Source organism: Typopeltis vanoorti, chromosome 22, assembly GCF_054136105.1.
Source record: "Typopeltis vanoorti isolate ZY-2024b chromosome 22, IOZ_Tvanoo_1.0, whole genome shotgun sequence".
In the NCBI taxonomy this organism is placed as follows: Eukaryota; Metazoa; Arthropoda; class Arachnida; order Uropygi; family Thelyphonidae; genus Typopeltis; species Typopeltis vanoorti.
In genome coordinates this window covers 5,202,325-5,219,250 of record NC_143570.1, presented here as the reverse complement: position 1 = coordinate 5,219,250, position 16,926 = coordinate 5,202,325, and the positions used below count along the sequence as shown (strand labels likewise).

At 36.1% G+C, this 16,926-nt stretch overlaps 1 protein-coding gene across 2 annotated transcripts in view; it reads right to left on the bottom strand.

Annotated features, from left to right (window-relative positions):
* LOC150094127 (IQ calmodulin-binding motif-containing protein 1-like) overlaps positions 1-16,926 on the bottom strand; it is a 240,009-nt gene that overhangs the window by 72,101 nt on the left and 150,982 nt on the right. For both annotated transcript variants that reach the window (XM_090412272.1, XM_090412273.1), the window contains exon 9: positions 13,583-13,725. In XM_090412272.1, coding sequence (XP_090268398.1) covers positions 13,583-13,725 — 143 coding nt within the window. The remainder of the gene's footprint in view (positions 1-13,582; positions 13,726-16,926) is intronic.

Genomic DNA, 16,926 nt, shown 5'->3' with positions numbered 1-16,926 from the left:
AAACTGCATCAGATAATACTATCAAAGCAGAAGTGGTTTCAATATATGAACAAATAGATTCATTTGAGTTTATACTAAGCCTTGTAATTTGGTATGAGCTTTTGTCAAAAGTTAATTTAGTAAGTAAAGTATTAAAAAATGCAAAAATTCCCATAGATGTAGCAACTAAGCATATTAAAGAGTTAGTGCAGTACTTTGAAGAGCAAAGAATATCAGGATTTGATAATGTTTTGAGATTGCTAAAGAACTGTCAAATCTATTAGAAATAGAAATTAAATTTAAAGAAAGTCGAGTACGTCGAAGAAAAGTATTTTTTGATTATGAAACACCTGATGAATCACACATAGGTGATAACAAAGATAGTTTTAGGATAAATTTTTTTTTGTAATTTTAGATACTGCTCTACAATCTGTCAAAAAAAAGATTTGAATTGTATGAAATTCACTAAAAATCATTTGGATTTCTTTATGATATGAAATTAATAAGAAAAATGACAGAAAATGAATTAAAATTTTGCTGCAAACAGCTTTATCAAAAACAAAATACAGATATTGAATCTGAATTTTACAATGAATTAATTATTTTTAGAAATATTGTTCCAGAAGATGCACCGATTAATATTTTAAAATTCATAATTGAAAATAATTTGTTGGATATTCATCCAAATATTACTACGATATTGAAAATATTATTGACAAGTCCAGTTACGGTCGCATCAGCAGAAAGGTCATTTTCCAAATTAAAATTAATAAAAACCTATTTGCGATCTTCTATGTCTCAAGAACATTTGTCGTCCCTGGCAATAATATCTATGGAGTGTGAAATTGCAAAAAAATTTGAATTTTGATAGCATTATAAATGATTTTATTGATAACACATTAGGTTAAATAATATTTAATATATTAAGATTTCTTTTAAATCTTATAAGTTGTTATACATATATTTCATTCTTTATAGTAAAAATTTATATTTTTTTCATATTTTTATATTATTAAATAAATCATTGTTCTGGCATATTTATATGATAATGTGTACTTACGTAATAAAATAATATATCATGTACATACAAACGCATTTATTTTTTAACTAATTTTTTCCCTTTACTTAAATTGATGCTAAAAAGCATACTTTTTTATTTACGTGCATAAATATTTTTCATATTTGATTTAATTAATTAATTAACAAGATATTCTTCCATTTAAAATTTCCATAAATGTTACTAACTTTCAGGGGCCCAGCTTTTCCATTTCGCACAGGGCCCTGCAAAATGTAGAAACGGGCCTGCACACACAACACAATACTAAATGAAACACGTGGATGATGACTCTAAAGTCCTATCTAGGTGGAGTGCCCTCTATGAACATTCGTAGGTGGCATAGGATGTTAAGTGGGACCTCGGACAATTAACGTTTCCCAAATTTTAGGAAGTTTTATGCATCTGTACTTATTTAAATTTAGTCAATTTCTGAGTGCCACTGCATATTCTAAAAACAGTCTTTCCTTTTTAAATTTGCTATGATGGAGCATGGTGGTTTTCTTCCAGGAGGTCCTATGGGTTGTATCCACTACATGGTCTGCAAGGCCAGATTGATCATAGTCATGATTGCAGATGTACAAGTTGTGTTCTTTAAAAGGGCCGACCTGGTTGGCCAAGTGGTTAGCGTATCCGCTCTCCAGTCAAAAGGCTGCGGGTTTGAATCCCACTGTGGGCATGGACGTTTGTGATTGTCTGTGAAAATACTAGTGGTGGTAAGTGATAGATGGTGTTGGTGTAGTTGCAGTTCGTTGTAGTTGGTGGATTGAGCAGCGGAGACAGAGCTATAGAGCAAGTGCCCTCCCTCGATGAGTCTATGGACTCCCTGGAGGTGTAATGTAATAATAATAATAAAAGAATGGTTGCTGATCAACCTGTCTGTCTGAAGTAAGCCAACTTGCAGGAGCAGAATACTTTATATACTCCAGGCACTGAGAGAGGAGGGAGCTGATCTTTGGTAGAATGGATAAGGGTAGCAAGTTTCCAGTGGGGCTCAAAAGATGAGTAGAAGTTGTACTTTTTTAAAGACCTGGCTATTTTTTCTGATGTATCATGGATGTAGGGGATGGTGATGGCATTTCTGAAATCCTTCTGAAGCGATGACTGAGGAATGGGAGAGGAACTGATTGTTTTTTTTAATTCTGTAATCACTGTAGCCATTGGAAAGGAAGGTGTTGCATGTGTGTAGGAGGTCTTAGATAATAATAATAGCTTGTGGATGAGTTCGGTTGAAAGAGAGGCTCTACTGGAACAAAAATTATAAGCTCTAGTAGAGTTTTAATAATGCCATATTGTTGAAAAAGGTGGTGGTGGTGGGAAAGTTTGTGAATATATCTGCCTGTGTGGGTGGGTTTTCTATATACAGTGAAGGAAAGATTACCATTAGGAAGGTGTGTTATCCTTCCTAGGTGTATCTAGGAAGGATAAACTGTTGTCATTTTCCTTTTCTATCGAAAACTGGATTCTTGGATGCAGACTATTGAGATGACTGAGGAAGGAGTCTAATGTGTCTGGGCCATGAGGCCAAATAGAGAACACATCATCTACATATCTTAGCCAGATAGAAGGTTTGAGAGGGGCTGAGTTTATGGCTCATTTTTCAAAATTTTCCATGTAAAGATTGGCAAGAGGGGAAAATCTGTAGTGGTTCCCACTGTCTGTTTGTAAATTTTATTCTTCCAAGAAAAATAACCAGAACTGATGGCAAAGAAAAAAGAGATCTAAGATATCAGAAGGAAAAATGTTTTAAAGAGTGTTAATGTGTCATTTCAGGGAATATTGGCAAACAGTGAGGTGACAAAGCTTACAAATATAACTGTATTATTTAAAGTTAGATTTTCAATCAAGAATTTAAAATAGGTAAAGTTTTTTCTTATCAAGGATATGGTAAGTCCAGTTGTGTGTGGGGGGGGGGGGGGGGATAATTGAGTTCACCAGCTGTTTTGACAATTTGTAGCATGGAGCATCAGTGGCATCTACTAGAGGTCATAGGGAGAAATTAGGAATTAACACGCGGATTTCATATTTAACTGTACTTAAATATATGTACATTATACCTAAACATTATATCTAAGTACTATATTAACTATATTCATACACTTTCATCTATTTGGATGAAAATAAGCATAGTGAGTTGTGTATTATTAACAAAATTATATCTGGATTTCATAACAACAATTGCTTTATGCATAATTGTTATTCTTTCTCAGAAACTCTGGAGAGAGAGTCCATATTATTATTTTTTTTTTTTTTTTTTTTATGTGGCACTTGCCCATACAAGGTTGTTTTTGTAAACCTATAGTACATTTGGACTGTGGGTAGACTATAAATATTTTTACATTTTTAAATCAAATTTTTTTTATATTTATTAGTTATTTTTTACACAATCCAGGAACATTGTCCTAGAGAACAAACATAGAACTTTTTCACACCACACCTCCAATAAGCGGGGAAGTGGTATCAAACCGAGTGATGAAATTCATCTACAACCCAAAGGCATTCACCAATCTCCCCATATGGCAGAATTCAAACCTGCAGTCTGTTGTTGGAGAACAGATATGTTAAACACTCAGGCAATCATGTCAGCAACCAGGTTTGATTGTAATCTCAAAATTGCATGTGCTATCTTGCCAGTATGCCTATTTTGTGGGAAGAAAACCTAAATTATCAAGAGAAAAAAAAATCAGTTTCTGACAGGAAAAATCTTGCTAACCTTTAAATAAATCCATTTCAAGGTCCTCCATGTCGTAGACAGATTTTGAACTTAGGTCTTTCATCTGAAAGGTAAACACCGTGTTGTCCTCATAACTGCACTACTATGAAAATATGCTTGTGGATACAGAGATGAAGAATTTAGGCAAAATGAGAATAAGTCAAATAAGTCAGCTTATTTGACTTATTCTCTCTCTCTTAGAGGATAAGAAACAAGATACAGAGACAAATGTAAGAAAGATAAACACTGTGTAAAACTAGCTAAACAAAAATCATGGGAAGACTTTAGCAAGAACATGAAAAATAAATATCAAGAAGGTAGCAAGATATTCTGGAGGTTGTTGAAGAAGCTCAGAAATGGAGGAAAGAGCTGTAAAAGAAATTAGAGATGATAAAGGTGAAAACAGGAGATAAAGATATCCTTGATGTATGGAGCAATTACTTCAAAAAATTTCTAAATGAAAGAAGCAGTGATAGCACAGTAGTAAAAAACACTGACCAGGCATTCAATCAGGAATACGTATCCACACTTGAAGTAGAAAAAAGCCATCAAAAGCCTGACGTGTGCAAAGGCAGCAGAAGTAGATGATATTCGACCAGAAATGCTCAAGTATGGAGGTATAAAATTCTTACAGTGGCTGCACTGCATAGTTCAGAAGGCCTGGACAGAGGGACGAATACCAGATGATTGGAGTAGAACTCTCATAGTACCCATATATAAAAAGCGAAATAAAACTGAAAGTGAGAATTACAGAGGTATTTCTCTACTGTTACTGGTAAGATTTATGCAAATATACCTGAGAAACAGTTGAGAAGGATTGTGGAAGGGAAGCTTGGTGAAGAACAAGCTGGATTCAGGCCAAATAGAGGCTTCAGGATCAGATTTTCACTTTATAACAAGTAGTTGAGAAATCATAGGAATATAACAAAGATCTGTATTTAAGTTTTGTAGATCTGGAAAAGGCATATGACAAGGTGCCAAGAGAAAAGCTATTCAAATCCTACAATTGTATGGCAATAAAGCATTGTATCAAGCAATACTTGTCTTTATTTGAGTTGCAAGTCAGCAGTTAGAGTTGAAGGAAGTACAGGAAGATGGTTTAATGTTAAATCTGGTGTCAGGGAAGGATGCACATTATCTCCTCTGTTATTCATTATCTATATGGATCACATTATGAAGGAAAGTGGTATTAAACCTGATATCAAAATTGGATATGTTAATCTCAGCTCTTTGCTTTATCTGGATAATGTTATACTTCTAAATAAATCTGCTACAAGTCTGCAAGATTCCTTGACTAAAATGAATAGCTGTTGTAATAGATATGGTATGAAGGTCAGCAATAACAAGCCACAGACAATGAAAATAGGCAGAAGCATTTAAAATATCTCAACAACATTGTGAATGAAGAACCTATAGAACAAGTAAAACATTTCAGCTACTTAGGCACAATTTTTAGTGAAAATGGTAAATTAAATATGGAAATAGACAACAGAATCAATAAAGCTGGTATGGTATGATAGGAAGTCAAATGAATAAATTTATATGGAATAAGAGAGAAATTAGTCAAAACACTAAATTAGCTATATACAAGACAGTGTTCAAACCAATTTTAACTTATGGGTCTGAGAGCTGGGCTAGAAAAAACAGCACACACTTGACCAAAGACTAGAAACCACAGATATAAGGGTCCTGAGAAAGATTAGAGTAATGAACAGATGGCATCAATGCCAATATCATATTAAAAATGAGGATATTAGGAAAGAATATCCTCAGTTCTTGATATTTTTAGCATCCAGGAATGTGTTAGCAGAGCTAATCTCTGATAGTATGGTCACTTAAACAGAATGGGAAAAAAGGAAAGATTAGTAAAACAAGTGTTCTCTGCCAGGTTGGCCAGAAAAAGACCCAGAGGAAGAACAAGATACAGGTGTACTCATACAGTAAAAAGTGCCTTAGAAGAAAGAAATATAAGAGCTGATAACGTCAGAGTCTTGACAGGTAACAGATTGATTTGGAGGAAAATTGCAGATAAGAAGTTAGTGGTGACATAAGTTTTTCATGTAGTACTATCATATCCTGTACACCCCTTGAGGATGCATGTCAGGAATTTGATGACGATGGTATAAGAATAATCTGAACAAATGGTATGAAATGAATGTGGAAACAATTGTTTGCAGAACAGAGGAAGAGAAGAGAAGAAAATGAAAGGCCATTCATGGAAACTGCATAATGAGCAAAGATTAGAGAAGAAAGATTTTTTTATGTGGAGAGTGATGGTAAGTTTAATCCACTGCTTTTTATTTATGATATTCTATTATTCTTGTTGACAGCAAGTTGAATTAAAATATTCAGGTACACCTCTGAGGCTTGTATGGTGGGCCAAATAATAGTTCCCCCCCCACACACACACTCCACCACTAAATACATACTAACATGTCTGGGAGTATATGTTCTGGAGAACTAGGAAAGAAATAGTTTTCTCCAAATTCACACATTAAATCTTTCATTTACTGTTCCTGGCCTGTAAGAGTTTGCTACAGGGCAAGTTGACTAAACAAACCAATTTTAATTATTGTTATATACTGAATAAAGACATTTTCAGTCTAATATGATATTAATACATTTTCGTAACTCTAAATGAATGTAATTCTGAATGATAATAGAATATAAAGCAGAGTAAACATACAGTGCTTTCCTGACGTCTATTAGTAGTACTAAGTTACCAGGCAAATGCTTCATTAGCTAGCAGTAAAACTGATTCATTCCTCTTGTGACATGATGGAAAGAAAACAGACATTTAAAGGTAATATGACTACCCTGCCTGTGGATCTCAATATTTTACCTTTGTCATAAATGCATTATTAAGGGAGTAAAATCAATGGAAAGGTAATGTACATACAGTAGAAACTGTAATAAAAATTATTATTATTACCACAAGAAGTCCAGGACTCTCAAAGGAGGGGCCATTCAGACCTATTTATCATATCTCTCCTTGAAAACATTCATCCAAGACACACATACACACACACATAGAACACTCAATGGTAGTCGTTCCATGAACCCATCACAGGAAGAACCTGGACCTCATCACATGCTTCCTAACAACACAACCAGCCAGCAACCATGGTTGACTCCAAGACCACCCATAAGCTGTAAAATTTAACTTGTGTCTATACAGTAAGACCTTGACTGTATGCTGATATCATATACCCCTCTCCTCCATCTATTTCTCAAACTTTGAAGATTACATTCTCATCCCTCAATCTGTCCTCATTAGAAATCAATTCAATATCTATCATCACTTTGGTTCTCAGTGATGCATTTTATGTACCTGTATCTGCACATCTTGTATCTGAACACTACCTTGTAACTTCCTACAAGGTAGTATTCTTTATAACAATGCTGTTATCTGATGTGATGACTTAAAAACCTTAGTAATATGACTCCTAAACTTTAATTCGCTATTCACAATAAGTCTCTAGCTTTGCTGACTATTTCCAATAGATTTCCACAAATATAATAATTTCTTTATAATGTCCTCCTTCAAAAATGCATAGCTTCACACTTGGCAACATTGAATTCATATTCACTGTCATTTGCCCATATAGCTAATCTGTTCAAATCAGGCCTACAGCTAAATACCTTATCACTCTCTGTCTTTCTCTTTCTCTAACTTGGCATTATCAGAAAATAACTAAATATCACACTCAAGATCCTTCTTAATATCATTAAAATGAACGTTAAATAACAATGGCCAAGTATAGAGCCCTGCAGAACATTACTGGCCATGCTTCTCTTCATTGACTTAGCACCACTAAGTGTAACTTTTTAATACATGCCAGCCAACCACTCCCCAATTCATACCACAAGTTTCTGTTGCAAACCCATCCCCAGTTACTTTGTATAACTATCTCCAATGTACAATTCTGTCAAATGCCATGACAAAATCCAGAAGTATCATGGTATGCATCCATTCCTCTTATCCAACTCTGTTATCACTTAGTGTTTGCAATACCAGTAAATTGCTTTATTCATAGAACTCATAAATAAAAAAACTGAAAATTTGAAAATAGACAGGAATATAATTCTTGTAGAAAGGCTTATATGCTGGGTATACATAATTATTAATTGACTTCAGGAATTCACAACGTACAATAGAATATGATTAAATTAAACTTTAATATATATTTCCAATATTTCGGCAACGTCACGTTGCCATTTTCAAAGGAACTCACAATAAAGACGTGCACGCAGGCACTACATACAGAAAATGAGGACAAAGCAGGAAGCTATCGTTTCTCCTAAAAGTCCCGATGGTGCCCCCTAGCGGGCTATGTAGGTATTCTTGGCCATTGGGCTGAAGGTCTCATGATGTATGTCTCCCAAATTTGAGGCAGTCTCATGCAACCAAATTGGTAGAGGTTTGGCATGTTTCTTAGGACTAAGGCTGATTCCATGAAAAGTCTTTCAAACTTGAACTTGCTATGGTGTATTATTGTGGCTTTCTTCCACCGTATTCTGTAGCGTGTATCCAGAGCATGATCTGCAAGACAAGAGTGGCTATACCGGTGAAACAAGATGTAGTCCTTGTGTTCTGAAATTCTGATATTCGTTGTCCTGCCTGTTTGCCCAAAGGTAGGACAGTTTACAGCTGCAAGGGACCTGGTATACACTTATTGTGTGTCTCCCAAATTTGGGAGAGACATACATCATAAGACCTTCAGCCCAACGGCCAAGAATACCTACATAGCCCGCTAGGGGGCACCATCAGGACTTTTAGGAGAAATGGTAGCTTCCTGCTTCGTCCTCATTTACTGTATGTAGTGCCTGCATGCACGTGTCTTTATGGTAAGTTCCTTTGAAAATGACAACGTGACGTTGCCAAAATATTGGAAATATATATTAAAGTTTAATTCAATTATATTCTATTGTACATTGTGAATTCCTGAAGTCAAATAATAATTATGTATAACCAGCATACAAGCCTTTCTATGAGAATTACTATCATCCACGGAGATCCCATCGCACGCAAGGCCTGCCAATACGGTAAAATGAAGCTGAAGTTATCAAGACAACTGAATCGTCTGACCTTCCTAAAATGCTGCCGGGATAATCAGGTAATCCCAAATTGTGTGAAAATCAAGCACCGTTTCTTTCCACAAAAGGCACTCTGAATTTATAACCATGCCAGCTATGCTCTGCTACGGGAACAAATTGCTGCCCGCGAGTTCTCCTAGCTGATGCAAACAAAGCTATTCAGGCACTTGAAGAAGAGCTTTCCAATACATTAAATCATGAGCTTTGGTCTATTTTATATGACGTCTCGTGCACTGCGGCAGATAAAGAATTTGAAAAAATACGGGGTCGAAATTTGAGAAATTAAAAAAGAGCTTGACCTCCGAACCAAAACTTCCAACCAACACTGTAGTCAACCTTTCTTCAGTTACATTGAAGCCTGCAGCACTCATCGCACTATCACGTGGCCACAACTTGACCATTGCTCCCAGGAAAATACCGGTCGAGGATATAATGATCCAGGTCGAATGCGGGATCTGCCACCTTCCGTACCAAATCGGCAACAATGTTAGACTGGATGTAGCTTGTGTTCTCACCAAAGCAAGACCACCATGCCAACTATGCTCTCACAGCATATCCAATAGTAAATATAAAGCTCTGCAGCAATTGAAGAAAAACAAAGAAATAGTAATCACCAGAGCAGATAAGGGGAACGCCACTGTAGTACTCAACCAAACGGACCACAGAGGTAAGCTTAATGCTCTAAGTAGATTGTGCTACTTACTTCCCCAATGAATACAATCCCACCAACTCACAAATTAGAAAACTCCATAGGCTCCTTAAGAAGGTCACTTCTTGGCCTGTGGAAGTTACTGAAAAATTAAAACTGTTTAACTCTATACCCTCCCCGTATATATGGACTCCCAAAAATACATAAAGAAAATGTGCCATTACATCCCATAGTGGATGGCATTGATTCCCCAATACAAATTAGCTAAACATTTGGCCAAAGCGCTCACACACTATACTGGCAACACACCATCACACATAAAAAACTCAGCCTACTTCAAAGCCAGCATAGAAAACCTTACACTCCAACATACTGACATAATGGTCAGTTTTGACATCTCCTCCTTATTCACAAATGTCCCACTCAAAGAAATATTAGAGCTAATCCAAGCTAAATTTCCTCCCGATATCTCAGCCCTATTTCAGTTCACAATAAACTCAGACTATTTCGTTTGGTAGGGAAAATTCTACAAACAAATAGAGGAGATAGCCATGGGTTCACCACTCTCCCCATCCTTGGCCAACTTCTTTATGGAAATTTTTGAAGAGAAAGCCTTAAACTCTGCCCCACAAAAACCAACCATATGGCTTCGCTATGTTGATGATGTGTTCACTATTCGGCCACATGGCTCTGACACACTTAAACAACCAACACCCCCAGAATCAAGTTCACCCTAGAAAAAGAGGAAAACAACAGCCTCCCTTTCCAAGACACACTAGTCACCCACCGGCCTGATGAAACTTTGGTTTTCTCTGTTTATAGAAAACCCACCCATATAGGCAGATACATTCACCAACAATCCCACCATCCCCCCCCCCCTCAACAATATGGAGTTATCCACTGAATATACCCTAACCACTGAACTAAATCACATCCTCAACACTTTCTCAGCCAATGGCTACCGCCCCCCCCCCAAAAAAATCCAAAAAATATTGCAACCAGTAAACCACAATCCTCCTCCCCTTCACAACAAGGATTACTCTAAAACCATCACCATTCCCTACATCAGAGGCACCTTGGAAAAAATTACAAAAATCTTAAGAAAACATGACTTGACCTCTTGTTACAGACCATATAGAAAATTGGCATCCCTTATCTGCTCCACTAAAGACCAACCACTTCCCCTAGACCTACCTGATGTATACCAGGTCCCTTGCAGCTGTAAGCTGTCCTACTTTGGCCAAACAGGCAGGACAGCAAATATCAGAATTTCAGAACACAAGGACTACATCTGGTTTCACCAGTATAGTCACTCTGGTCTTGCAGACCATTTCGGTCTGCAAGACCAGAGCACTCAGAATACGGTGGAAGAAAGCCACAATAATACACTGTAGCAAGTTCAAGTTTGAAAGACTTTTCATGGAATCAGCCTCAGCCCTAAGAAACATGCCAAACCTCTACCAATTTGGTTGCATGAGACTGCCCCAAATTTGGGAGACATACATCATGAAACCTTCAGCCCAATGGCCAAGAATACCTACATAGCCCGCTAGGGGGCACCATCAGGACTTTTAGGAGAAACGATAGCTTCCTGCTTCATCCTCATTTACTGTATGTAGTGCCTGCGTGCACATGTCTTTATTGTAAGTTCCTTTGAAAATGGCAATGTGACGTTGCCGAAATATTGGAAATATACATTAAAGTTTAATTTAATTATATTCTATTGTACGTTGTGAATTTCTGAAGTCAATTAATAATTAAAAAGACAGGAGTATAGTAGGAAAACTGTAGTATAGTTAAAGGAATGAAAGGACAACAGGCAGATCAGCTAGAAAACTCTAACACACACACACACACACACACACACACACACACACACACACACACACACACACACACAATTAACAGACAAAAATAAAATTAGTCGGCTGTGGATGGTATAGAAGGTTGATGATGTGGTGTGGATGGCAGATTATATATTGTTTAGGTGGTTGTTTGTGTAGTGTGTATGTGGTGTACTGTGCCCTCCTGCAATGGGTATTGAACTCCATAATGGTGTCATGTAATAATAATAATAAAACAGAAAACATCACCTGCATTCTTAGTAGTGGTGAACCTATATAACAGGTTATTATTCCTTTTAGCTATTAGACAATTTTAGTGAAGATGGGAAATTAATTATCAAAATGGACAACAGAATTAGTGATGTTTGGTATAGTAATAAGCCAGTTGAATAAATTTATAGAGAACAAGAAAGAATCAGCCAAAATGCCAAGTTAGAGTATATAAGACCATGTTCAAACTAATTTTTTTTTTTTTTTTAACTAATGGATCTGAGATTTCAGTTAGGAATAAAATAGCTGAAGTTACTTAAAGATCAAAGCCAGATGAGGGGAAAGAGAATGCCACATGCACATAGCCTATAAGGAAAGTAAAGAACTAACCACGGCTTCTGATGCAATCTCCAACTCCTTACCTTAATGTCATTATTAGATATTCATCAAATTACTGAACATACAATAATGGGGAAGATGGGTTTGCAAGAAACTTGTGATATGAATTGGGGAGTGGTAGAATCTGGAAGACTCAGCTAATCAATTCTGAACTGATTTTTTAAACCACAGATGGCAGCTGGGACATCATTTGAAAACTCTATTCTTGCATCATGGAACCAGGGTTAATAGTCAAAAGTCTGTTAATAAAGCAACCTCAAACTCGACAGAACTGAAATTAGCACCAAAATTAGAAATCAGAGGTGGAGCTAGCAGAACAATTATAAAAATACCATGTTGATATAACTGGCATTACCAGGATGAAGAAGACTACAGGTGAGATTATGTCTAAATAATAACTACAAGCTGTTGCATTTAAAGAACAGTGATCAAGGATGGATGGGGGAAGGTATTAAGTATTGTGTCCTATAACAACCCATAGGAACTTTTGTAAAAAAAAAACAATCACAAATTTAACCTAAACAAAAACACTAACTGCAGAATGAAATGTTAGTACTATTGCTATAAACAGGGATGACACACAAGTTATTAGAGAAATGGGGTAATACAGAGCAGATATAGGATGGAAGTGGGGGATGCCAGTTCAACATTATAAAATGTAAGGTTTTAAAATTTGGGAAACAAAGATGGGATGTAGAATTTACTCTTGGTGGAGATATGTTGTTGAAGGTAATAAGAGGTCTTGACATGATAGTGGATAAGGATTTAAAATTTACAGGGCAAATTGTCAAAATTGTGAGGACAACACAACAAATTCTGGTAATGATGCAAAGAACACTGTCTTGTAGAAGTGAGGAGATTCTAGTTTCATTATATAAGGCCTTCATTACGCCACATATGTATTACTGTGCATATATTTGGTCACCTGGTTTTCAAAAGGACAAAGAGATGTTGGAAAGGGTCCAGAGGCAATTGACTAAGATAGTTTCTGATCTCCGGAATGTTGAATCTGAAGAAAGATTGAGAAAATGCAGTTAACAGAGTCTAGTGGATAGGAGGAAGAGGATTGATATGATAAAGATGTACAAGTTTGTAAGGGGTTGCTATACTATTAATGTTGAAGAGGTTTTTCATAAAATGGTGGAGAATGGGGAAAGAACAAGGGGGGGGGCGAGCAAGGGAGTGAGAAGCAGTTTTTTTGAATGAAGTGTTGTGAATGATTGGAATGCACTGCCTGATGTAGCGTCTGCAGAGAATTTGAATGTGTTTAAAGCAAGGTATGATGATTTGTGTGTGTGCCGTGGTGGTGATGGGCAGTAGATGGCGTTGGTGTAGATGATGATAGTTGCAGTTCATTGTAGTTGGTAGAGTGAGCGTGGAGACAGAGAGTTGTAGAGTAGGTGCCCTCCCTTGATGAGTCCTTGGGCTCCCTGGAGGTGTTATGTAATAATAATAATAATATAATTAGTAAATTAATGTGTGATCTCTCAATTTAATGGAACCTCAAGTAGCATTGCCAATATATCAGTTTTGTAAACCTAAAAATATTAAGAAAAAGACCATGACCTATAAGGTCAGTCATTACAATAACAATTTAAAAAAATAAATAAATAAAAATAACTTCTGCAGTATCTTACTAGGTGACATTTTTTCCATCATGAAAAGCTGTCGCTTATGAAGACTCTGGAAGTGATGAATCCTTTTAATCTCTTCATTATATTTTTGTTGTTTGTTACACTTATCAATTTTCTGACTCATTTCCATCTCTCTTTTATATTTTCTGCCCATAAAAAATAATAAAAAAACAGAGATAATGTGATTAGATATGCATTCATCAAATTAAAACATCAACATTTATGGATATTATAAATTTGTACTTACTTGATGCTGCAGCACTGCATTTTTATTTAGAAGAGATGGAGCTTTTATTTCATTAAAATTTCATGTTTAATTCGTTTAATTTTCGGCTTTTAATTTGGAAATAAAAGGAAATAACTGTAATAACTTCATCATGTTGGAGGCTTAATGGATTTTTTACAACACTCAAAAAGAATTAAAATAGAATTTAATACTTCCTATATTTCGTCCTAGTCAATAGGACATCTACGGGGATTACAAAAACAATTAATGTAACATGCACACACAAATCTTACAATACTAAGCCCAACCACGTGGGTGACACTAAAGTCCTATCTAGGTGGAGCGCCCTCTAAGGGTGGTAGTAGATGACCTGGAATGAAGTCCATTAATCTGGAGTCCATTAAGCCTCCAACATGATGTCCTCACAGCACTTAAGCCTCTACACACGAAGTGTAATAACTTCAAATAACCCAATTTAATATATATACACATTAAATGTATAAACAAATGTAATTTTCAATAACACTGCATCTCAAAATGCTCATGTTTTAATTATTTTCAATATTCATAATTCAAGGGTAGATGATTTTCATCTTGTGATAGTATGACACCACTGCCTTGCTTGGAAGCCAAGTTAAATATAGAAAGTCTAGTTTCCAGAGCATGTATCTCAGATCATTTAACTCTTGGTATACCCACAGTCTCGGTGTTCTTCCAAACCTTCTTTTGTGAACAAAAATGACATATAAATCAGACATCTCAATTTTTTTCTAATCAGTATGCTCTGATAAATTAATGGACAGGATATACACATAACATCGATCCTGATTTATTGCAGTGAATGTTGATACTTAGGGCTGCTAAGTAATTGTCATTGGTAAAGGGCTTCGAAAAAGATAAGTGCTATTTTGTGTAATAATTGGTGATCTTGCTTGCATTGTAGTATAACATTGTTTATTTTTGATAGCTTAGTATACCTGAGTGATTGTTGTTAATTTGTTACTGTTTTTTTTTATTAAATTTTGAGTCTTGCCTTGAACAGAATACTATGGTGGTACACACGAGGTCTACGTGCCATGCAACGTGAAGATCAGACAGTATTTGATCTTCATGACATAGACTTTTCAAAAATGGTTTGATGTCTTGAGAGCAACACGTATGTGTGGCAAAATGTGATGTTTTTGTAGACAGACCGAAGAGGAGATGAGAGATGATATGGATTTGTAGAAAGTGTGATATTTTGTTAGACCAGAAGTTATCAGAATATGTGAAACAGACTGAAGGAATGAAAGTTAGCATAAATGAAAGAAATATAAACAGAACCAAAGCTAGTGAGACTAAGAGACTAAAAGAATGCAAGAATGAAGAAATGAGATGAAGAAGTGATATGGAAGTGGAAAGAAGTAGGAATGAGGAAACAGGAGAAATTTGTAGCAGAGCAACAGGTAGTGACATTATGGGAGCTAGAGAGAGTGAAATCACCAGAATGCAAGATTTGAAGAAAGAGTAGTTCAAAATAAAAAATGAAATGAGGAATATACAGAGTGATATTAGATGTAAACAAATGAAAGCGTGCAAAAGAACAGACTGAAAAATGAGAAAAAGGGGTGATGAATGACTTGAGAATAGTAGAATATGGAGATTCCATAAGGTCTGCTATCCAGGAGGGAGAATGAGCAAGATAATTCACACTTTGGATATGAGGAGAAAACAAGCAAGGAAGTTAATGGTGACTGTGTAACAAATGATTTAGGTGGACATAAGGAGAATGTGAGGGAATATTTCAGAAGGTTACTGAAGAGAGTGAAAGATAACAGTACAGTGGGAAAGTTGTTAGTGTGTTGTTGAAAGTATGATTATGTTGAGTTAAGAAAAAAAAGAGTGAGAATCATGAATGGTATGCTGGCAGAGCTGTATGAGTGGAAGGAAGTATAGTTTGTGGATGTGTAGCATGTATTTGAGAGAAGATTGAAATTATAAAGAAGTGATGGATTTCATTTGAATGGTTTTGGAGTGAGTGAAATGAAGAAAATTGAACATTGTTGCTAGGTGTCATGCAAGCAAGAAATCAGATCAGAAGTAAGAGGTGAAGTGAAAGATCAGAAGAGTTGAATGGAAGAGACTGAAGTGCTCGGCAATGGAAATTGTAGTAACATGAGAAATAAAAAGAGAACAGGAATGTAAGAGGAACAGAGAAACAGGGGGGGGGGAGAAGCCAGAGTGCACAGGGAGAGTGGATGTTGGTAGTGAATGTATGTATGGAGATGATTAGTACAGAAATGGAATAGATTGGAATGTGAGTGAGATAGTTGAGAATGAGTGGACATATGTGTTAAGTGGTGATAAAGATGATTGGGCAAGGACAGGTGTGGTGGGGAAATCACAACCAAAGAATATCTTGGGTAGGACTGGTTACAGACCTAAAAATGAAGTGCTCTGTTTATTTACAAATGCGAAGAGTATCACAAATAAGGGAGATGAAATGGTTTTACTGATTGGATTAATTCTCCCCAAAATTGTTGGAATAAGTGAAACATGATTGCATGAAGATGATGTCCTGACAGATATGGAAAGGCACAGTGTTTTTTGCGAGGATAGAAAGGGCAAGGGAGTGGGAGTGCTCTGATGGTAGACATGAAAGAGAGGAATAGTGGTAATGATTTGGAGGCAATCATGTGAGATGGAGATGGACAGGAAGAGAACAAGGGGACACCCCTAGAAGCTGTATAAGGAGGATGTGAACAGGGTAAGGAGCAGGCTATTTCCATGTAGAGTGGTTGGTGAGTAGAATGTATTGCCTGGCATTGTGATAAATGCAGATACATTGAATGAGCTTAAGGCATGGTTTGATGGGTTTTGTGTGTGACAGTGTGTACCTCCTGCAATGAGTCTATTGACTCCATTGAGGTCAGATGTTAATAATAATAATATTTTGTCTAAGTATCCTATACTATTATGAGAGCAAGTCTAACAACATAAACAAGTTCTTCTTAAAGCTGTAGGTTTTTAAACTCAATGTGGCTTCTTTATCTGATCCATCTATTTTTGAGTTAGACAATCAATGTCCTTACTTCCTTCCAGTTGATATTCAATGATAATTCAAGGATTGATTGTGATCTAT